The sequence below is a fragment of the Entelurus aequoreus genome, linkage group LG13 (genome assembly GCF_033978785.1).
Source record: "Entelurus aequoreus isolate RoL-2023_Sb linkage group LG13, RoL_Eaeq_v1.1, whole genome shotgun sequence".
Taxonomy (NCBI): domain Eukaryota; kingdom Metazoa; phylum Chordata; class Actinopteri; order Syngnathiformes; family Syngnathidae; genus Entelurus; species Entelurus aequoreus.
The window spans coordinates 53,848,079-53,871,415 of NC_084743.1; the positions used below are offsets into that span (position 1 = coordinate 53,848,079).

The 23,337-nt window shown below is 37.5% G+C and overlaps 2 protein-coding genes across 7 annotated transcripts in view; both read left to right on the top strand.

The window, feature by feature from the left end:
• The window catches only part of LOC133663515 (trichohyalin-like), an 85,430-nt gene extending 82,775 nt beyond the window's left edge, over nt 1-2,655 (top strand). For all 5 annotated transcript variants that reach the window (XM_062068022.1, XM_062068024.1, XM_062068021.1 and 2 more), the window contains 3 exons: nt 517-712; nt 1,193-1,253; nt 1,334-2,655. In XM_062068022.1, the coding sequence (XP_061924006.1) occupies nt 517-712; nt 1,193-1,253; nt 1,334-1,671 (595 nt within the window). In that variant the 3' untranslated portion in view covers nt 1,672-2,655. The remainder of the gene's footprint in view (nt 1-516; nt 713-1,192; nt 1,254-1,333) is intronic.
• A 7,347-nt stretch (nt 2,656-10,002) lies between these two features.
• On the top strand, nt 10,003-21,538 carry LOC133663911 (T-cell surface glycoprotein CD3 epsilon chain-like). 2 transcript variants are annotated; one of them, XM_062068640.1, is made up of 5 exons: nt 10,003-10,168; nt 12,538-12,735; nt 12,810-12,935; nt 18,351-18,388; nt 21,010-21,538. In XM_062068640.1, exons 1-5 carry the CDS (start codon nt 10,102-10,104, stop codon nt 21,067-21,069), a joined length of 489 nt encoding a protein of 162 aa, XP_061924624.1. In that variant the 5' UTR covers nt 10,003-10,101; the 3' UTR covers nt 21,070-21,538. The 2 variants fall into 2 exon arrangements, with proteins under 2 accessions (XP_061924624.1, XP_061924625.1); XM_062068641.1 differs by having other exon boundaries at nt 12,867-12,935.
• The last annotated feature ends 1,799 nt before the right edge of the window (nt 21,539-23,337 follow it).

Below are 23,337 nucleotides of genomic sequence, written 5' to 3' on the forward strand. Positions count from 1 at the left end.
GTCCAGACCTGTCTCCCATTGAAAACGTGTGGCGCATTATGAAGCGTAAAATACGACTACGGAGAACACGGACTGATGAACAACTTAAGCTGTACATCAAGCAAGAATGGGAAAGAATTCCACCTGAAAAGCTTCAAAAATTGGTCTCAGTTCCCAAACGTTTACTGAGTTGTTAAAAGGAAAGGCCATGTAACACAGTGGTAAAAATGCCCCTGTGCCAACTTTTTTGCAATGTGTTGCTGCCATTAAATTCTAAGTTAATGATTATTTGCAAAAAAAAATTAAGTTTCTCGGTTCGAACATTAAATATCTTGTCTTTGCAGTCTATTCAATTGAATATACCTGTAAGTTGAAAAGGTTTTGCAAATCATTGTATTTTGTTTTTATTTACGAATTACACAATGTGCCAACTTCACCGGTTTTGGGTTTTGTATGTTCCCTGACCACCCCTTTTACTGAATTGTTTATATTGCATGTATAATGCCACCAACTGTATGTATGTATCTGTGAGTTCAGAGAGGACCGAGAAAATGTTCTCAGAGAGATTTGCCTTGCGCTAGAAGAAGAACGGCTGGTCGAACATGGTATGATAAAAGCTCAAAGGAGGCCGTACTTTGAGGAGCTGAGGTCAGAGTCAGACGATGAGCTGCAAGTACTGAAAACCAGACTACGTGAAGAGCGAAAAGAGGGCCTGAATTTTTTATCACAGGAGGTACAATAGTTATGATGTTGATGACTGAACCATTTTAGATTAGTTATCTTTTAAATCATGGATGTCAAAGTCAAATACATCAGAGGGCCAAAAAAACAAATTTGCTACAACCCGAGGGCCGGAGTGGTTCAATGTTTATTAAAACATATTAAAATTATTGCACATAACCTATTGAACCAAGGCCTAACACAGTGTACTGTATTTTATTTAATGATTAAATGAATAATCCAACATTTTTGTATGGCTCTATCACTAATTTCAAGTGAAAACATTTTTCAACAGGCTCACAGAGAAAAACAAACTTCCTTCAAAGCAGGCGGCTGTGGCCTAAGACTAATGAAATATCATCCCGGGGGCCATAGATAATGAATTTGCAGGCCTTGACTTTGACATCACTGTTTTAAATCATCTTGAACTGCCAAGTTGCAGCTGTGATTGTATTTTACTCATGTCACCATGAGTGAAAATGTAACCCAACAGGCACGAGCGATTATGCTGGATTCGAGCTTCTGCAGCTCTTTTGATCCACTGGGTGGAACAGGTACAGTATTACTCTTCTTTTCAAGTAAAAATAAAACAAGTATAAAATAATAAATATCCTTTTTCATCTTTCCTCAATAGTTTTGGGGTCCCAACATCACATATTAGGTGGTTTGGGACCAATTCATGTGAACACCTCCCATTTTTCATCCTTAAACCCAACTCTGTCTCTTGCTCTCTCAATGCCCGCCTCTGCCAATTGCCCTGCTTATAGACCCATGCATCCCTCATTGAGTACTCCCGAGCATCTTCCCGGACCCGTAAGAACAGCTGCCCGTATCGACCCATTAATCTCTGCTCCCTACATAACAAATCCTCTGGGGTACTGTGATCAGCTGAGCCTAAATAACTTTAATGAGATCACAGTTCATCGATTCCAAAAACAAAGCGCAAACTGGATTCCTTTTGTACACATATAAGAAAATGAGAATAGTCTTGTATAGCCCATTGGATATTATTTGCAAAAAAGCTTACCATTACTGAATATGCATGGTTCAAAGAACTAGTCAGAAGCTCCTCTCCAGCACATCCTCTGATCTGCATTTCTAATTGAAGATTCACGTCTGTCAGTCTATTGGACAGATGAAACCAGAATTGAGCATTTTGGCATTGACTTGGCCAAATGCTGATTATGACCCCAACGACGCCTTCCTACAACTACATTCATTTTTGGGGCTTTTTTCTGCTGTGGATACAGGAAGGCTTTACTGTATTGAAAGACCAACGAACAAGCCCATGTACGGTAGATTATTGGATAAGAACGTCCTGGCTTTAACACTGAAGATGGCTAATGGATGGTTCATCAGGCTTGACAATGGACAACAACAAAGGACTGACTCCAAAAGAAGGACATTATGATGCTGGAGTGGCCGACCAGCCTCCAGACCTTAATCCTGTTAAACATTTGTGGAGGGATTTGAAACTGGAAAGTGACAGCCCCGTTGAAGCCTTTAGGATGCGAAGGATATCTGTAAGAGTGGACCAAAATCCCTCCTTAGATATGCTTAAACCTGGTGACCTTACAAAAAAGGTTTGACCTCTGTGCTTGCCAAATCTTTACTTGAGAACCAAATATTTATAATCACTGAATACAAATTATTATATATTTTTATAAACTTTGTTTTAATGGTTTTCCAGATTTTTTTCATATATATTTGTATTAACTTTGTTTTAATGGTTTTCCAGATTTTTTTCATATATATTTGTATTTACTTTATTTTAATATTTTTCTAGATTGTTTTCAGTGTTAAAATCAATCTTTTATAATATTGTTTTTTAATTTAATTTGTGATTAATTAATGATCATGATTATAATTGGAATACAACACAGTATACCAATTTTAGACAGACAAGAAATACCAAAAGCCTATTTGTGAAACATTAAATGCAGTGGTACCTCAGTTTTGTACACCCTACTTTTTGTGTGATTCTTTTTTTTCTACAAAAATTTGCCCAGATTTTCCTATACTGTCTCGGTAATTGTACAGGCAAACATTGCGCGTAACAATCACCAACAGACAGCTGCCTGGGGTGCCATCTGTTAATAGGGAAGTTTAAAAAAACATTAATTGTCAAGACCCAATGTCGCGAGTCATGTCTTGTTTTGTGTTTTCCTCAGCATTCCTTTCTAAGTTTGAGTCCATTTATGTTCCAGCGCGCTCTGATTTTTACTTGTTGCTAGGTTTGGCGACCCCTGCCTTTTGTTTATTGATTAGCGTCCTCACCTGCTTTTGACCCAAATCACTCCCCTTTATCTAGTGTCTCTCAGCCTTAGTTGCTGGATCAATGTTCGCTGCACGCTACAAGTTACATGTTTGGTTTGCGTCTTCCTTCAAGTACATGCTATCTGCTACAGCCTTCCGTTATTTTTTGTCTCTCGTAAAATTAAGTGTTCTTACCTGCACTTCGCCTCCTGGTAGTCCTTTGCATCCTGAGAAATGAGACCAGCAACACAACAAGATTGTGACAGAGTGATCCAGCCCCATTATATATTTCTCGCAAAGGATGAGAAGCAGAGGATCCTTATGGAGTTATCAGCGGATGTACAGCAACCGTGGTGTTCTCTGGAGTTTGAGGAGGATTTCGAAGAGGAGACTGAAGAGGTCTCTTCCGAGGCGATGAGTGCACGGGGTCGATTGATGGCGCAGGTGAATGAGGCAGAGAGCTGCTACTTTCCCCGACCTCAGCGCGGCCGGAGGTCTTCCCCAGCACGGTCCCCAAGTGATTCTTCCCCATGGCGCAGGTGAATGAGGCAGAGAGCCGGTGGTGCTGGTAGCTGTGCAGCTGGTGACACAAAGCTTCACACAGTACCGGTCCTTTGTCCTTTTAGGCCACCACCTCCTTCAAAGCTGCTTCCCACCTCTTCACCAGCGGGGACACCATCACCTTTACCTCCAGAGGTACCCCCACCGCCAGTTCTTCTTCCCGCCAAGCCACAACATTCTGGACATTCTGACAAACTAGCAAACCATGACACCATGTAGAAGGACAATATTGATTCAATATATGCCCAACAAAAGCGTGTCAACATGGTTATATCTATGTGAAGACGTGACCGTTTCCTCAGGCAGTGAAGACGTTGGTGTCCCTTTTTACAACCTAGCAGTTCATCTTGAAGGTCAGATTTGAATCTATGACCGTGCCAAGGTATTTGTAGCAGTCCACACTGACCTTTGATGACTGCGGTAGGTCTGGCATTGGTGTGGGTTCTAAAATCAATAATCATGTCCTTTGTTTTCGATATGTTCAGCTGTTGAAAGGAGTCCTCACACCAGCTGACAAAATCCTTAACAACAGGACCATGGCTGGACTCATTTCCGCAAAGAAGACTGACAATGACCGTGTCATCTGCAAATATGACTATAACACTTAGCATGCTTACTCTGGTGTGTTCATCCTTGAGGTGAGCCAGTTGAAGAGTGTGATAACTCAAACACCATTCAATTTGACTTGATGGGATCGATTAGTTAAACAATCTAAAATCCAATCAACCACGATCGTTGATCAGCCTCACTGAGGTTGGCTGTTGTTAAAACCAAATGAAAAGTCTAGCCTGGGTTTCATTTCCCATCCACAACTCCTCTGTGTGCCCTATGGGCAAACTGCATAGGGTCGAGTAAATGCCCGATTTCTGTTAAAATGAAACCTCAAGTCTTTCAATACATTTCACCAAAAGTGAAGAACAACCAGCCTTAAGTAATTCAAGGCAGTAGGTCTGCTGCTTTTAGAGTACATAGATAATCGTGATAAACTTACTGTCATGAGCTTAACTTAATTCACTTTTGTGACCACTCAGTGTTGCCAAAAATAATTACTCCACTTTAACAGATTAAGTCCTTTACAGATGGGTAATAATAAATAGGTTAGTGTTTTTATACCTACCATTGTTCTCTGACTAATTTTACTTGATCAAATATTTTCTAACTCTCCACCCTACAAAACTACAAAAGTAGGGCTGATTCCCAAATCGGATCAATATGGGTATCTTAGCAGACATGAAAAAGATTGGGACACCCTCAGCGCTCATACAATCATTGATGGCATGTTCGCTGCTATGGGTCACACTCCTGCTGCCTCTCATCCTGCTCTGCTGAGCGCACTGCGAGCCACGGCCACGGGCGTTTCCTCTCGGCTGCAGGCAATCTACAATGAACACACCTGCCCGTGATGAGCAACCTGCCTTCATAAGCCAGCGCATCTTGAGATCCAGTGCCAGAACGTAGCTTCTCGTACCCGTACAGCCAGCTCCAGTTCCTGTTCCTGCTCCACGGCTGCTTCCTTCACCTGCCGCTCAAGCTCCTGAGGTGCCTTCATCGTCTTCGGCGGGCCCTACCAGGGCGCCGCCACCTTCCTCGTCTCCGGCGGGCCTTCCCACGGCGCCGCCATCTTCCTCATCTCCGGCGGGCCTTCCCACGGCGCAGCCAGTTTTCTCGTCTCCGGCGGACCTTCCCACGGCGCCGCTCTCGTCCTCATCGCCAGCATCGTCGCCTCCGCAACCTCCAGCTGGCCGGCTACGCAAGCGGCCATCAGACGCCTGCATGCGGCCCTGTCAGGGGTCAACTAATGGACGCCCCGGGCGCAGACAGTAGCGACGCCCACGAATTGGGCGTAAGACTCAAAGGCTACTGAGGTTCTGGCGTCACTCGCGTCCACCTCGTCGGCCACTGATGTGGCCGTTCCGTGGTCGCCCGCCTCGCCAGTTGCTGCGGCGTTCAAAGCGTCGCCGCCACCTGACTCTCCCTCGCTGGTTGCGGGGACACTTGTCCTCCCTCCGCCCTCCCGTGACTCTTGAACTTGTTTTTCTCTGTGTGCTATTCTGGGGACATCTGGAATCTGTCCTCAAGGGGGAGGTACTGTCATGATCCGTGGCCCGGATCATGTTTTGTTTAGTTATGTTCTGTTAGTTTTGGACTCCCTGAGTTCCTGTTTTGTGCACATCTTGGTTTGTTTTGGTTTCCATGGTGATTAATTGGGTTTACCTGCCTCTGGTTAGTGGTCGGCATGCTCACCTGCTGTCGACCACTAATCAGAGAGCTATTTATTCTCGTTGCTCGCCACACTCTGTCTGGCTTCATTGTTTGCTTCAAGCAACAAGTAACGTTAGTATTTCTTGACTCCTAGTTTTTGCTTCCTGAGCTAAGTGGTTACCTTCGCTTCCCGTGCAATCGGCACATTTTTCCTTTTGCTTGTTTCCTGTTTGGCTACGATTTATGATAAATAAATCATCTCCTACCTCACGCTTTCGTCTGGAGTCGTCAGTCTGCATCCCGAGAGAACGACGGCACAGTAAGATGCTACCCGCTAGTAACAAAAGAAGTGTGCTTGTGCCAGCAATTTGATAAGGAAGGTGAGAAACACTATGGAATTCAAGAAAGAACGTATAGATAGATAAGTACTAAGGTGGTACCTGAGTGGCTCAACGTTGAGGCCTGTCTCACATCTTCTGGAAGACTTTCAGATTTTAGGAGCATAAAAATTCTTCTTGTAAGAAGAAGAATACACTATATAGAAAATTTATAGCATAAAGAAGTATAGAGGCAGAAATTAAGTACAAAAAGTATAAAAACAAGTTAACAGACATACTAAGATCATGTAGAAAAGAATATTACAGTGAATTATTGGACAGGAACAAAAATAATATGAGAGCAACATGGGGCATCCTCAATAGCATTATTAAAAATGGATCTAAGAGGGACTACCCTCAATACTTCTTAGACGGAAATAAAAAAAAATGACAACATAAAGGAAGTAGTTGAAAGCTTCAATAATTATTTTGTAAATATTGGCCCAAAATTGGAAGAAAGGATTCCAGACCCAGTTCCAATTGAGGACTATAATGATACCATAGAGCGAAATCCCAACTCCATGTTCCTCAGTAATGTGACACAGGAGGAAATAGTTACAATCGCAAAAAAATGTAAATCTAAGACTTCAACTGATTGTAACAGAATTGATATGGAAACGATAAAAAAGGTTATTGAAGAGATCTCAGGACCATTAATGTATATTAGTAACCTATCATTTCAAACAGGTACATTTCCAAACAAAATGAAAATAGCTAAAGTTGCACCAATTTATAAGACTGGAGACAAACATCAATTTACAAATTATAGACCTGTTTCTCTACTTCCACAATTTTCTAAAATCATTGAAAAACTGTTCAATAACAGATTAGAGAGTTTCATAAATAAAAATAGAATACTCGAAGAGAACCAATATGGATACAGAGCTAATGTTTCAACTTCAATGGCTTTAATTGAAATTACAGAAGAAATTACCAATGCAATAGATAGTAAAAAATGTGCGGCAGCGGTTTTTATGGATCTAACTAAAGCATTTGACACAATTAATCACAATATTTTAATCAAAAAACTAGAACGATATGGCATCAGAGGGTTAGTCTTAAACTGGATAAGAAGTTATCTAACGAACAGGAAACAATACGTGAAGCTAGGCGAACACACATCTACAATGCTAAATATATCCTGTGGTGTACCTCAGGGATCAATACTAGGACCTAAATTATTCAATCTCTATATAAATGACATTTGTAAAGTTACAAAAGATTTAAAGTTAGTATTATTTGCGGATGATACAACAGCGTTTTGTTCAGGAGAGAACACACAGGAGATAATACAAATAATAACAGAAGAAATTAACAAATTAAAAAGATGGTTTGACAAAAACAGACTATCGTTGAATCTTAGTAAAACTAAAATAATGCTATTTGGTAACAGTAGAAGAGAAAGTCAAACACAAATACAAATAGACGGAATAGAAATTGAAAGAGTAAATGAAACCAAATTTCTAGGTATAATGATTGATGATAAATTTAACTGGAAATCTCACGTAAAAAATATACAACATAAAGTTGCAAGAAACATGTCAATAATGAATAAAGCAAAATATGTTCTAGACCAAAAATCCCTTCATATTCTCTACTGCTCACTAGTGTTACCATATCTGAGCTACTGTGTAGAAATATGGGGAAATAATTACAAAAGTACACTTCATTCATTAACGGTGTTACAAAAAAGATCAGTTAGAATAATACATAATGTTGGATATAGAGAACATACAAACCCTTTATTTATTGAATCAAAAATACTGAAATTCCACGACATAGTGAATTTGCAAACAGCTAAAATTATGCACAAAGCAAACTATAACCTGCTACCCAAGAATATACAACAATTCTTCTCAAAAAAGAGGAGAAATATAATCTTAGAGAAAAACGTAATTTAAAACATTTGCATGCACGTACAACACTTAAGACCTTCAGTATATCAGTATGTGGAATTAAATTATGGAATGGATTAAGCAAAGCAATCAAACAATGTACTAATATGATCCACTTCAAGAAACTCTTCAAACTTAAAGTGTTTACAAAGTACAAAGAAGAAGAACCATGACAAACATTCTCAATTTATTTCATCCATCCATTCATTCATTCTTAAAGTAATCTTACTTATCTCATCATATGAAATATGACTTACTTCACCAATTATTATTATTAAATTCTTACTATTATTTATTTATTTATTTTTATTGTGATTACTTATGGAGTTTATTGTGAACAGGAAGTGAACAAAAAGTTTTAGCAACTGTTATGTAAAGAAAAGGGGTAGGATTAAATACGCTCTGCTTCTTTCTACTCCTTTTCGAACATGTTGAAAAGAGAAACTGGAAATTGTGATGTATCATGTTGCATGCTTGCATGTTCGAAATAAACTCAAACTCAAAACTGAAAGACAGCCTCACCATGTTTCGTAATTTGTATGAATATCTATCCATCCATCCATCTTCTTCCGCTTATCTGAGGTCGGGTCGCGGGGGCAGCAGCTTATAAGCAGGGAGGCCCAGACTTCCCGCTCCCCAGCCACTTCGTCCAGCTCTTCCCGGGGGATCCCGAGGCGTTCCCAGGCCAGTCGGGAGAGATAGTCTTCCCAACGTGTCCTGGGTCTTCCCCGTGGCCTCCTACCGGTCGGACGTGCCCTAAACACCTCCCTAGGGAGGCGTTCGGGTGGCATCCTGACCAGATGCCCGAACCACCTCATCTGTCTCCTCTCGATGTGGAGGAGCAGCGGCTTTACTTTGAGCTCCCCCCGGATGACAGAGCTTCTCACCCTATCTCTAAGGGAGAGCCCCGCCACCTGGCGGAGGAAACTCATTTCGGCCACTTGTACCCGTGATCTTGTCCTTTCGGTCATAACCCAAAGCTCATGACCATAGGTAAGGATGGGAACGTAGATCGACCGGTAACTTGAGAGCTTTGCCTTCCGGCTCAGCTCCTCCTTCACTACAACGGATCGATACAGCGTTCGCATTACTGAAGACGCCGCACCGATCCGCCTGTCGATCTCACGATCCACTCTTCCCTCACTCGTGACCAAGACTCAGAGGTACTTCAACTCCTCCACTTGGGGCAGGGTCTCCTCCGCAACCCGGAGATGGCACTCTACCCTTTTCCGGGCGAAAACCATGGACTCTGACTTTGAGGTGCTGATTCTCATCCCAGTCGCTTCACACTCAGCTGCGAACCGATCCAGTGAGAGCTGAAGATCCTGGCCAGATGAAGCCATCAGGACCACATCATCTGCAAAAAGCAGAGACCTAATCCTGCAGCCACCAAACCGGATCCCCTCAACGCCTTGACTGCGCCGAGAAATTCTGTCCATAAAAGTTTTGAACAGAATCGGTGACAAAGGGCAGCCTTGGCGGAGTCCAACCCTCACTAGGAACGTGTCCGACTTACTGCCGGCAATGCGGACCATGAATATCTATGAAAACTATAAATCCAAATTGGGAAATTGCAAGTGCTCATGCATGCGAGGATGGTGTATTGCACTATTGAGCCTCAGGGGGGCAGGAGTAAGCTTTCCTCTTTGCATCACATAATGTCTCATTCACGTCTTAGGATATGGCCTGTAAATATTGTTTTTTTTAAATACAGTTATATAGATGTTTATCTCCACATGTAATCTTTTTTTTATTATTAAATGGGGATGTTTGTGGAAGCTCTAAGATGTTTTTGCAACATTTTAACTTCACAAAAGTTATTTAGTCTAAGTACAAAACTTAGGATAAGATATTTTTAAGGGTTTTGTCAACACCAAAATATGACTGAATAAGCTGAGTCAGCATTGGTTAGATTTTTGACACTCATGTGGATCATTTAAGTCACCTCAACTGCTTCATTTTGTGTGTGTACTTCCTGTGAATGTGTGTGTGTTAAACACAGAGAGGGAGTCTGTCACAGCGAGAGCAGCTTACTCTAAATAATCTCTCGCTCATTATTGAATAAGTGCATTGAGAAATTGCAAAGAAACGAATATCATCTTGAGAAAAACATGAAAAACAAGATCGCGCTGCCCTGGATTCACCTCCTGATAACAGTTGCCGTGGCAGCTGATCAAGGTAAATATTTGCAAGTTTTAATTATTATATTTGCATAATATGTTATAATGTACTTACATGTTCATTGTTGGGTAATTACAATAAACTGAAAATTCACAATTACTGTCACGGTAGTTTGAGCAAAATTTCCCCAGTTTTCTTGATTTTAAAACTTAAGCCCCCATTTTACATCCATATTTTGTCAATGTTTAAGTGAAGATGTAGGCTAGCTAGTGAAAATCAGCATCTGTCAGCAGGCACAAGACATTGAAACAACGTTGAGAACTTGTTGAATCAGGTCCTGACGTTGAGCAACTCAAACCTAACATTGGAACAACCTGCTTCTTTGTGTTTAATCAATGTTGGGTTCTGACGTTGATTTGACTATTGAATTTTTGGTCATTTCCCAACCAATATTCTACAATTTGAAACAACATGCTTTTTGGCGACATTTATCCAATGTCAGGTTGTGACGTTGATTTGACCGTTAACATTTGGTCATTTCCCAACCACCAACGTGGATCCAACGTTAATTTACAAATTCAACTATTTTGCAACTTTGTTTAGAAGTCAGTTTTAAGAAACATATGTGTATAATCAACCATAGGCAATGCCGAGCACCCAAGTGGGATTGGCGGCAACTTTCATTCTTTTACATAATTTAAAAAAAATCAATCCTGTTGAATTAATGGCGTGTTTGGTCCGTTACACATAATAAAAGAGTCACAAATCAAATAGTCTATAATTAACAAAATCTAACCAGGGCTTTATTGTGCCCGATAATAAACTAATGACACAATCATCTTGACTTTAAACACGCTGCCCACGAACGAATGAAGGGCATACTTACTCAACACACAGCCATACATGTTACACTAAGGGTGGCAGTATGAACAATGTCAACACTGTCATAAACATGTGCCATATAGTGAAACCACACTAAACGACAACGACAAACACATTTTGGACATAAACACTACAGAACAAATTTCCAAAATTCCAACTCTTCCGGGACACTACAATACAAACAAACGCCATTGGAGGATCTACACCTAACATCCACTGTAATGATACCACGTACAAAAGCGTATCTAGTCCATACTACTATGATTACATCGATATTTTTTAACATCACAAAATCTTCTTTTGTTTTTTTTAATTTATGTTATGTTTATAAACTCAGGAAATATGTCCCTGGACACATGTGGACTTTGAATATGACCAATGTAGGATCCTGTAACTACTTGGTATCGGATTGATACCCAAATTTGTGGTATCATCCAAAACTAATGTAAAGTATCAGAAGAATAAGTGATTATCACATTTTAACAGAAGTGTAGTGTAAGGTTCAAACACTGATGACATCTATTAAACAGACGAGAAGCAAGGAATCATGCAGGGACAGAGTTCAATTTGGCTCAATGAGGAGAAACATGTTTTGGGCTGTATTCTAGTTACAGATCCAAACTACGTTCTAAAAGTCCAGCCCGCGTGCTTCCTCTATTTATTTGTGAGGTCCCTGTTTACATCACTAAAGCTGTTGCTGGGGGTAGGAGGTAATCTTGACAACTCCAGTTAGACACAATACAGTATATGATTATACAAAAATGCAACTGTGTTGACGCTGGTGATATCGCCTTGTCTCTGCTCTGTCTGCGTCACGGCGGTGTTCGGCCTTGGCAGTCAGCAGGCCGTTCCTGGACACAAACACTGATACCAGACTGGCTTGCAATCTTTTGGATTGCCAGCTTTGCACAGACAAAGAAAAATACCACTTCAGCACAATTGACCATAATTATAGCAACGGCCCGTAAGCATAAAAGTTGTGTGATAATACATACATAATTATTCTAACATGTAGATAGAACATGTTGAAACAGAAAGTAAGCAGATATTAACAGTAAATGAACAAGTAGATTAATAATTAATTTTCTACCACTTGTCCCTCATAATGTTGACAAAATAATGGAATGATAAATGACACAATATGTTACTGCATATGTCAGCAGACTAATTAGGAGCCTGTGTTTGTTTACTTACTAATAAAAGACAAGTTGTCTTGTATGTTCACTATTTTATTTAAGGACAAAATTGCAATAAGAAACATGTACCCTAAGATATTTGTTTTTTAAATAAAGCGAATAATGACATTTTTTGTGGTCCCCTTTATTTAGAAAAGTACAGAAAAATACTGAAAAACCTTTGGTACCAGTACCAAAATATTGGTATCGGGACAACATTAATGCACACACACCGAGCACCCACTGGCAGAAATGTAGATCAGCGTCTATGTAATCAACGTTGTATCAATGACTTGTGCCTGCTGGGACTAGTGTGGTGTAACACAGTAACAACTGAAGGAGTGTGATTGTCATTCTGTCTTATTCGAGGTGGAGTATCATTCTGGAAAGAAAGCTTCACGATGAAATGTCCACAAGATGGGAAATGGTTCCATGGAAAAAGTGAAGTAGGGCCCAAAAGCAGCTCCTACACTGTTGATTACGATGGAAATACCAAAGGCCTTTATCATTGTGAATACGGTCCCCAAATGTCTACCGTAGAATACTATTTCTACGTTGAAGGAAAAGGTGAGTAAAGGTTGTGTATTTCTTGTGATCTTCGTATTTGCCGAGGTCCGACTTATTTGTCCGCCTTCGTCTAGGCTGCTCAAATTGTTTTGAGATGGATGGCGTCCTGTTGGGGCTGGTTATTGTTGCAGATGTGAGTGTAACAGCAACAGTGATGATCCTGATCTACCGGTGCGTCAAGAAGAGAAGTGCCACACAGGGTAAGAATTCCAATTCCGATCATTAAAAAGGTAATAGTGGGACAGATAAAATAATCCTGTTTTAAAGAAATAAAAACTATCACTAGAATAAAGGTGTCCCGATATATGCGCCCCTTGCGTATTGGTCGAAATTGATCCTTAGACTTAGACTTAGACAAACTTTAATGATCCACAAGGGAAATTGTTCCACACAGTAGCTCAGTTACAAATGATGGAAAAGATGGAAAGGACAATGCAGGTATAAAATAGACTAAAAGCATTATAAAATATAACATATATACGTAATATTTACATATTATGTGTACAGTATAGGATATATACTGATATATTATATTGTATGTTTATATCATATATACAATATATAACAATTGCCATGTACTATATTACAGTATAAGTAACAGCTGCAGCATAAAATAGAGAGTAAATCCAGCAGAAAATAGACATATTTTCATGATATCCGATAGGATGTCAGCACAAATCATATATGCTTTTTTTATTTTGTAGTGTCAAATGCTAGGCTTGATCAAGTGAAATTACTCAAAGAACAATGGTACACTAAAAAAAAGAGCCTATTTAATATTTCCATCTGGAATGGATTTATGCTGACTTTAAAGAATACTGCACTTTTATGAAAGACATGACGACGGATATACGGATACATTTTTTTTTGCATTCTAAATAAAAATCCGCTTACAATATGACAACCAAAAAGTGCCAACAATACTCCATTTACATTTTGTGACTTGAATATTAACCAAGTATTAGTGATATTGTTATTATAAGCGTTAACGCAGACAAACTATTTATAGTGGGGCCGTGATCACAAGCTTGTGTGCCAATGTAGACATGATCGACTGATCAGCTGCTTGCACGTTTCCTTGCTCGTCAAACTTATAAATCATGCCTCTCACCTGGATAGTAGAAGGATGAGGACGCACTGCGACAAGTTGGTACACTTTGACAGCCAATTTAGACCCGGAAATGCCGAGAACGCTGGGTTTCATCCCCCATTTTTCACGAGGATTATGAGTCATTCTTCATCTGAATGGGAATATATGAACATCCTAGCAGTCGGCATCCTAATGACAGCAGACCTTGTACAGTAAGTGATGTTTTATTATGTTATGTTTTTAAATGAATGTGCCACGTAGGCTTAAAACGATCAAAATACATAAATATTAAATGTTATTACAAATGTGCCTGTTACTACATTACATATATACTTACATCATGTATATAAAACCTTAATGGTTTTTTGGATGTTTTTTTAAGGGCTTTATAGGCAGAATAGATCGACCCTCATAGACTCCATTGTAAGCTGACTTGTGATCGCATTTATTTAATATTTGAAATGCATTACAAAAAAAACATCCATAGTCATGTCTTTCATAATGATTGTGAACGATAGGCAAAATTTAAAAAAAAAAAGTGCAATTCCCCTTTAAGTTCAAGTGGAGTGGTAATGTTTTTTTGGCAACACCACGGGGCCACAATAATTAATTAAGTTAAGGTCATGATGCAGTAAGTTAAATGATGCAGACACATGTGTTACTGGATACTTTCTAATAAGTTTCTGCTTTGGAAACTTTGTATCTGCAAGTAATATGCAACTATGATTATTTGATACTTGTTTATATTAACAAATGTGCAATATTGTTTACTTTAGGACAGTTGTCATGCAAGTGTTCCTTGTGTGCTATTGCCTGTCACCTCCCATGTTTACCTTCTTTAAAAGACCAACCTTGTGTGCTTATTTGTGGACCTTCAGCTGTTAACTGGCTTTCCAGCTTTGCACAAGTAAACAATCTGCAGGACTGCTTGTATTGATCATTTTAGATATAAACCGATTTAATCCGATACTTGTTTTTTACTGATATGGGATCGGGATACCACTACACTAAAACTAGTAACTGCACAAATTGAACCATCTAATACACAGGTGTCAAACTCAAGGCCCGGGGGCCAGTTGTGGCCCATCACTTCATTTTATTTGGCCCTCCAAAGACTGGAAATGATATGTATCAATAAAGTACTGTAACTTTTCTTACTAAATGTATTTTTTCTTTCTATTTTGGGAGAAAAAAAATATATGTCCTCCATGTAATCGCAAATTATGTTAACTTAAATATTGTGTAATTATGCAAAAATATATTATCAAACATTCAAACCATTTTTAAATAGAAATAAATACTAATAATAATGATTTCAAAGCAAGTTGTCCATCAAATTGTGCAATGTAAAAGTAGCAATAGATTTCATGGTACAGTTGTGAAATTTACTGTGGTTTTTACAGCATTTTTCTGTAAATGAAAAAAACATTACTACTTTTACTGTAATAAACTGTGGTGCCATTTTGGCATTTACAGTAATACACCGAAATTTTTTGTTGATTTGCGGTAAAAAATTTAAATAAAAAAAACACAAAAAAACTGGCAGCTCAGGCGTCAAAGTTTTACTGTAAAATTGCATTTTTTTATTTGCACTAAAGAAAATAAAGGTACATTTTACAGTAAAATTCTGGCAACTGAGCTGCCTTTTTTTAACCATAAAAACAGCAGTACTGTTTATCCATTTACAGTAATATACACAACATTTTGAGGTGATATTATTACAACTTACCATATTTTTTTAGATTTTAGTTTAAAAAAAAATCTACAAATAAAATGCATTAAATGTGTAGTAATAGTATTCACTGTTAGAAACGGCCCTCTGGGGCCAAACACGACTGCGTAGTGGCCCTCAATGAAAGCGACTTTGACACCTCTGAGATAAAAGAGTGAATGTTTTATTTTTATATGCCTAAATCTAAAATACAATTAAATATAAATCTTGTGTAGATGTTTGTATTGACGAGAAACATGTGTCAGAATTTCTTTACCAGTCATTACATTTATTTATTTTTTTAATTGAATAAAAATACTGCATTGATCCAATTATTAGAAAACCCTTTTCTGTTCAAGACAAAATATTTTCAAGGACAAAATAAACCATCTTTAAATTACATTTTCAATATCAGTTCAAGACAATCCATCCATCCATACATACATTTTTACCACATGTCCCTTTCGGGTCGTGAGGGGGTTGGAGCCTATCCCAGCTGCACTCAGGCAGAAGGCGGGGTACACCCTGGACAAGTCGCCAGCTCATCGCAGGGCCAACACAAGCGGTATAAAAATAGGACAAATAGACAAACTATACCTCATACTGTATATCATTGTCTTGAAAATTAGCAATGCCTCCTGTTTTTGCTCTGTGTGAACAAAATCTACCAAACAGGTGGACAGTCTGGCAGAATGGACTCACTAAGATTGGACAGACTGTAATATTGGCGACGATAGGAAAGTGACAGATATTAGGTCAGAGCAAAGTATTTACTCTACATACAGTGAATATAACAAATGGCTGACAATGTTGACTTATGGCCAACTATTGATGGGAATGGTGTATTGTAGTAACTTAGACTATGTTCGCAGATGACACAACTGTGTTTTGTTCAGGAGAGAACACACAGAAGCTAATACAAATAATAACAGATGAAATGAACAAAATTAAAATGATGGTTTGACAAAAGCAGACTGTCTTTCAATCAAAGTAAAACTAGAATAATCCTATTTGGTAAAAGCAGAAGGGAAAGTCAAACACAAATACAAATAGTCGGACCAGACATTGAAAGAGTAAAAGTAACCAATTTTGGGTGTAATACTAGACGATGAAATGAATTGGAAATGTCATTAAAAAAATACCTAAAGTAGCAAGAAACACGTCAATAATGAATAAAGCAAAATATGTTCTGGACAAAAAATCACTCCATATTCTCTACTGCTCGCTAGTGTTACCATATCTGAGTTATTGTGCAGACATACGGGGAAACAACTACAAATGTGCCCTTCATTCACTAACGGTGTTATAAAAAAGATCAATTAGAATAATACATAATGTAGGATATAGAGAACATACAAACCCTTTATGGAATAAAAATATTGCAGCTGAGATAGGCTCCAGCAACCCCCGCGACCCCAAAAGGGTCAAGCAGTAGAAAATGGATGGATGGATGATAATTCAATGATTTGGTGCATTTGCAAACAGCAAAGCAAACTATAACCTGCTACCCAAGAATGTACAACAATTCTTCTAAAAAAAAGAGGAGGAATATAACCTTAGAGGAAAATGTCATTTAAAACCTTTGTATGCACGTACAGCATTTAAGACCTTTTGTATATCAGTATGTGGGATTAAATTATGGAATTATGGAATTATACTAATATGATCTAATTTAAGAAACTGTTCACATTGTTTACAAAGTACAAAGAGGAAGAATCCTGATAAACATTTTGAACCTTATTTAAAAACGAGATAATCTTATTTATCTCATTATGTGAATGATAACTTACTTAACTGTTTATTCATGAAAACGTTATTCATTGTTTATTTCTGTAATTAATACTTATTTACTGACTCGTGTATTTATCTATTCACTGTTGTGTTACAGACTGAGTACCAACGAATGTGTTAGAAATTGCAATGAAACAAAGAGTGCGAGAATTAAATGAGCTGTGCTTCTTCCTACTCCTTTTCAGCTATGTTATCATGAAAAACTGTAAACATGTGATGTATCATATTGCAATTTATATGCATGTTCAAAATAAACTAACACCATAACCATATCTATGTACCGATTTTGAACACTTATGTCAAGGTACTGACTGTATTTGTGACTTTACCGTGTGATGTATACCAAGCAACTGCTGGAGGTACAAAGAAAATCACATCCGTCTTGGTCTGTTTGCAAGTGGTGATGACATAAACTACCGGGCAATGCAAAGCTACAACCTAATGGTTTTCATGTGTTACGTCCGACCAGTCTTCCTCTCAGGGAATAAAACACACTTGACATATATGTTGAGTAAGGACCACCAAGACACAATAGCAATATTTTCAAGTTTTACTAAATCTTTAGGAGACCAGCCTTACAATGCGTTAATAGCAGCATCAAGAAGCGGTCTGAAAATCAAACAGAAAGAGTCATCTTATTTAGTATGAAAACAGCCCCCTCCCGCCCAGAAGGAAATACAGCCTTTTTGTTCTAAACTGATAAGGCCTTCTCCACAAAAAAGGGAGTACATTATACTCCCAACAGACATTCCAGGTAGTCAAGGTGAAACACAGAGTTCACTAACGAGCATAAGGAAAAAACAAAGTGTACACATGGGAAAATATTAGCTGCTTTAAACATGACTATGGATTAAAAAAAAAGAACTCTTAAAAATATATGCATTCTCCACACATGTTATTCAAACTGTCCTGGAGGGGTAGAAACTTCGATATTCAGTTAAAACAGAATCTGACAAATTACGCACATGTAGACAACTATTTTTAAATGTATAAATAACCATAATTTGTGTGCTATTCTTGCAGCAATTGGAGGTCCAGTGCCACCCTCACCTGACTATGAGGTAAGTACAGGGTAACCCAATGTAACATACTCCAAGTTAAACAGTAACATCAAACAATATTATTCACATTCAAACTGAAGACTCTAAAGATACAAGGTCCGATCAATATTTTGGATTGAGACACACACCTTGATATATATATTTTCTAATTTTCCATTAATTGCAGTAATTGTACTACTTTTATGACAAACTCCCAATATAATCTCGTGAGACCAAGCGCTCCACTACTACCAAAGAAGTGTTGCACCAGGAATACAACTCACACAAAAAAACCTCATCAACTGTTGATGTACAGTATAATAAATATTATATTAATATTCCAATTTAAGTACTTTAAAGCGCTGTTGAAGCTGAGCACACAAAAATAAAGCATGTCAATTTTAACTTACACAAGATACAAAATAATTTTATTTAAAATAAATGACAGGTAACTAAACTAATGTGCTAGCTCGATGCTAATTCACATTGAAAATCACATAGATGCGCAACAGCACATGTGTCAAACTCAAGGCCCGGGGGCCAGATCTGGCCCGCGACATCATTTTATCTGGCCCGCAAACACCTGGAAATGATATGTGTCAATAAAGTACTTAATATTTTCTCACTAAATGTAATTTTTTTTCTTTCCATTTTGACAGAAAAAATATATGTACTGCTTGAAATTGCATACATTTTAGACTTTAACAGTATCCAATATTGCAACAAATATTACAGTATATTATCATACTTTCCAAACATGTTTTTGTCTAAATAAAAATACATAAAAATACTTAACTTAACAGCAAACTACCCATCAAATTAATAAAAATGACAATAAATGTTACGTTGTTCTTGACAGCATACTGTAAATTGAAAAAAAAACTACTACTGTTTTTTACGTTAAAATTCTGTTGACTGAGCTGCCAGTTTTTGACAGTAAAATCTACGGTTGTTGTTTTTAACGGTGTATTACTGTAAATGGAAAGACGGTACATTTGTGTTTTTACAGTAGAAAAACTGGCAGCCAAGTTGCCAGAATTAAAAAATAACTTGTACTGTTTTTCCATTAACAATATAATGTTGTAAAAAAAACTAATGTAAATTTAACACACAAATTCTGGCAACTAAGAAAAAACAGTGGTACTGTTTTTCCATTTACCGTAAAATGTTGTAAAAAAAAACAAAACAACAACACTATATTTTACAGTAAAATTTTGTAAATGTAAAGTTTTTACTGTAAAATCAACAGTCTACTTAAAACATTTGATATAATTAATAATGAAATCCAGAGGCATATTCATACATTATTCACTGTTACAAGCGGCCCTCTGATGGCAGCCAAAACTGCCATGTGGCCCTCAATGAAAACCAGTTTGACATCCCTGCACTACAGTGATTAGCATTAGTGTTTTCAAAAACCTCTAATTATGACAATTTGATAAACAACAGCTGATATAAGCATTATGATACCAACAGACAAATAGTGTCTAAGGTTTAACAAAAGACAGGACTGACATATCAACATCAAACTGTGTTGCTCTTCTTCTATGACAGCACAACCAATGGCTCTGCAGAGCGTTATCACCATAGAAGCATTAATAGACAACATTAAAACAGTACAGCTCCTTCAGAAAGAAAGTGCAAAATTATTTTGGCATATTTTTTCCCAGGCCATGAACTGCGCCCCACTATAATAATAAATAATAAAAATTTAGTCCCTCATGGTTTATTGCACATACCGTATTTTCCAGACTATAGAGCGCATCGGGATAAAATCCGCACGCTCTAAATTTCAGGAAAAAAAAAAAGTTTCCATATGTTAGCCCCACCAGGCGATAAGCCACATATATGTACGTTGCGAAATGAGTTATTTACACAGTAAGATTCTGTAAATGTGTATTTACATACCCAAATTGTTTCCAAACAGTGTCTGTAGCACGGCAGTAAAACGGCTGATAAAACAAAACAGAAGTCATTGTCATGGACCCACGAGCTGCGAAAACTAGCTCTAATCAGCTAAACAGACTCAATAACTCCACAGTGACGTCTTGGTGAATTTACTGAGGAATATGTGAAACTGAAACAATACAAAAATAATGCCATTGTAAGTTAATAATACTAACACAGGCACTTGTAAACGTGTTAGCATATTAGCTAATGACGCTAGCGTCATTACATTACAATAGCACGTACAAATATGCATGAAAACACTCCTACAGACATCACATATGGAACGGATTACAGTTTTAGGTATTCTGTAAAACTTACAAATGATGCTTGGAGTGATGAAGAATCCATACGAGTAGGAACGCTTTGGACGGCTAGAAGACAGAAAAAAAAGCACTGGCGGTAAATGGAGGGACACTGCAGCACCTGCAGTGAGCGAACTTATCCAAAAGGTGGTGCCATAGCACAAACAATAAAACATCCTCTCAGTGTTTTTGCTTGTTTTTTGTTTTTCTATAAAATTATTTGTATCATAGCCTCAAGCTAAGAAAAAGCCATAAATCAGCCGCTCCATTTTATTAGCCGCAGGGTTCAAAGTGTAGGAAAAAAGTAGCGGCTTATAGTCTGGAATTGACGGTAATTGATATTATTTATGCACTGAGTCTCTGACACTGTCACTCCTCTTTCATTGGCAGCCCCTGAACATACATGGCCAGGATGCATACTCCTCCCTAAACAACACCAGATCGAGATGAGGGTGGGAAGATAAAATGTTTCACCGGCGAAGACAAACAACTGCAAAAGACGGACGGAAGACTTGGAAACTTTTTTTTTCCGGTTTCCTCGTATGCTGGCAATGTGGAAATATATATATCATAGATTTCATACAGGCGTCAAGAATAGTGAGTCTGACAGATCATTGGCAATATTACATTAACAGACATCATCACACAAACTAAGATCGCGGCATAACTTGTTTACTCAATCATTTAGTATACTGTATATACAGTTGATATTTAGTATGAAACACATTGTGTGGAAAGTGAACTATTATGCCACTCTGCTTATGCAACAATGCATTAGATTATACACATCACAAATATGGCTAAGAGACTGTTTTTATAAACGCTCCGATTTGTTTGGATTTTAAAATGTTTATTATTAAGTAATAGAAATCTAAATAATCAATTATACGTTAGGTCCGGAAAAAACACAGAGGCTATTTCATCCCTACAAGCCTGTTTTGCCGGTTTCTCTGCTATTCAGGGGATTTTATTTCTATTCCCCCTGAAGAGCAGAGAAACCTGCAAAACAGGCTTGTAGGGATGAAATAGCCTCTGTGTTTTTCCCTGACCTAACGTATATTCCGTAACGGATAAACCACAGAAACCTTGTCTATAAATAATCAATTATATAATCAAACAACTATGTAAATAAAGAAAATACAACTGCCTGTTAAATGCTTAGCATATAGGGCAGCTCACTGAAAGCAGGTTAAATGTTCTTACCTGGAATACAAGTGTAAAAAGAAGTTTAATGCTACGTATAAAAAAGAGGTGGTGGGGACTCATCCATAACTTTAATTAATACACTGCCAAAAAAAAATTATATGATCTCATAGTTAAGGTTACAGATAAGGTAAAAACGTGTAGTAAAAAATTAAAAGTAGGCTATCTTGTTAGTCAAATGTTTTTAACCTTAATTTCAGGTAATTTTTGCAGTTTGCATATGAAGTGAGAGTCTATCATACCCATCAACCCTGTCAAAACAACCGTATTTTACTCTTCTCTACATTTTCTGAACTGGAAATTCCGAGACCAAAAAAGTAAAAACCTCTCCGGTAGTGAGAGGGCAATGCCGGAAACACCGACCTTTTCAGCTGGCCCCGGAACACCCGGGTAACACATCCTGTCGAGTAAAGTCAGGCCTTCATAACAGCGACACAGTAGGAAGTCTGGAAAGCTGGAAAACCGGACTTTTCTGCTTTTTTCTAGAAAACTTCCCTCATTTTTAAACGCAAATACCATTTTGTTTTGTTTTGTATTGTTATTTTAGTAGCGTGTGGTTGCTTTAGTCATAACTTGCTGAGCAAGCAAGAGGCATTTCCCATATTTGATTAAGACTGACACACGTTTCTTCTTTGGAAATCTTTGTATGACAAAAAAGATAACGAAGAAGCAAAACAAATCATTATTCAGGTCAACAATCACTAAGTGGAAGTCACACAAAATTGATTGTTATTGTAGAGTCGTGTTGTACAGTCCAATAAATCGTTAAAAGTTCCACTGTATTATGTTAATGAATTTCAAATGTTATGTTTTATGGATGGTCAAATGGGACAAATTAAATTAATAAATATGTCTTTAAATAATCACTTCAATGTGTCCTTAATTAAAATTGGAATTAAATAGATAAATGTGTTAAAAAAAAAAGAAGGTGTCAACTATTAATTTAATGTTTAATCATTACATATTTAATTATTGAATTACTATCGATGCAATTATTTTACGATTCAATTATTTTTAACTATGTCATGATTTTGAGTGCTTCATGAATTTATTTTATCCATCAAACTAACCCATCAAAGTCCTGAGTTTGAATAGGTAAAATATTTGAAATACTTGAATAAATCATGAAAAAATTCTTGAAATCATAAAATAACTAACATAAATCATGTAATAATTCATAAAATTATGAAATAATTATTCAAATACTTAGTTAAATATTAAAATAATTAATTTACATATTTAATACAATTTTATATAATTCCAATTGTAAATAATCCATGACGCATTTAAGTAATTATTTATTTATTTTACTTTGTCCCATTTGACCCTCCATAATATTTGCCATCATTTTATAAGTTGCTGCATTGAGGATTTTAGGGAAGCCACCAAGAGCAGATTTAGTGTTGAAGAACACGGGTGATGGATTTTTTTTAGCATTTGCTAAAAAAAATTTGGTTTAAAAAAATATGATACATCTCAACTCACTGTATTATACTTACAGTATAACTGAATATG

Bases quoted from the DNA above. Each gene is read 5' to 3' on its own strand.
- LOC133663911 (XM_062068640.1), top strand. From the start codon at position 10,102: ATGAAAAACAAGATCGCGCTGCCCTGGATTCACCTCCTGATAACAGTT. The intron at 10,169-12,537 runs GTAAATATTTGC...GTCTTATTCGAG, and splicing joins TGCCGTGGCAGCTGATCAAG to GTGGAGTATCATTCTGGAAA. The intron at 12,736-12,809 runs GTGAGTAAAGGT...GCCTTCGTCTAG, and splicing joins TTTCTACGTTGAAGGAAAAG to GCTGCTCAAATTGTTTTGAG.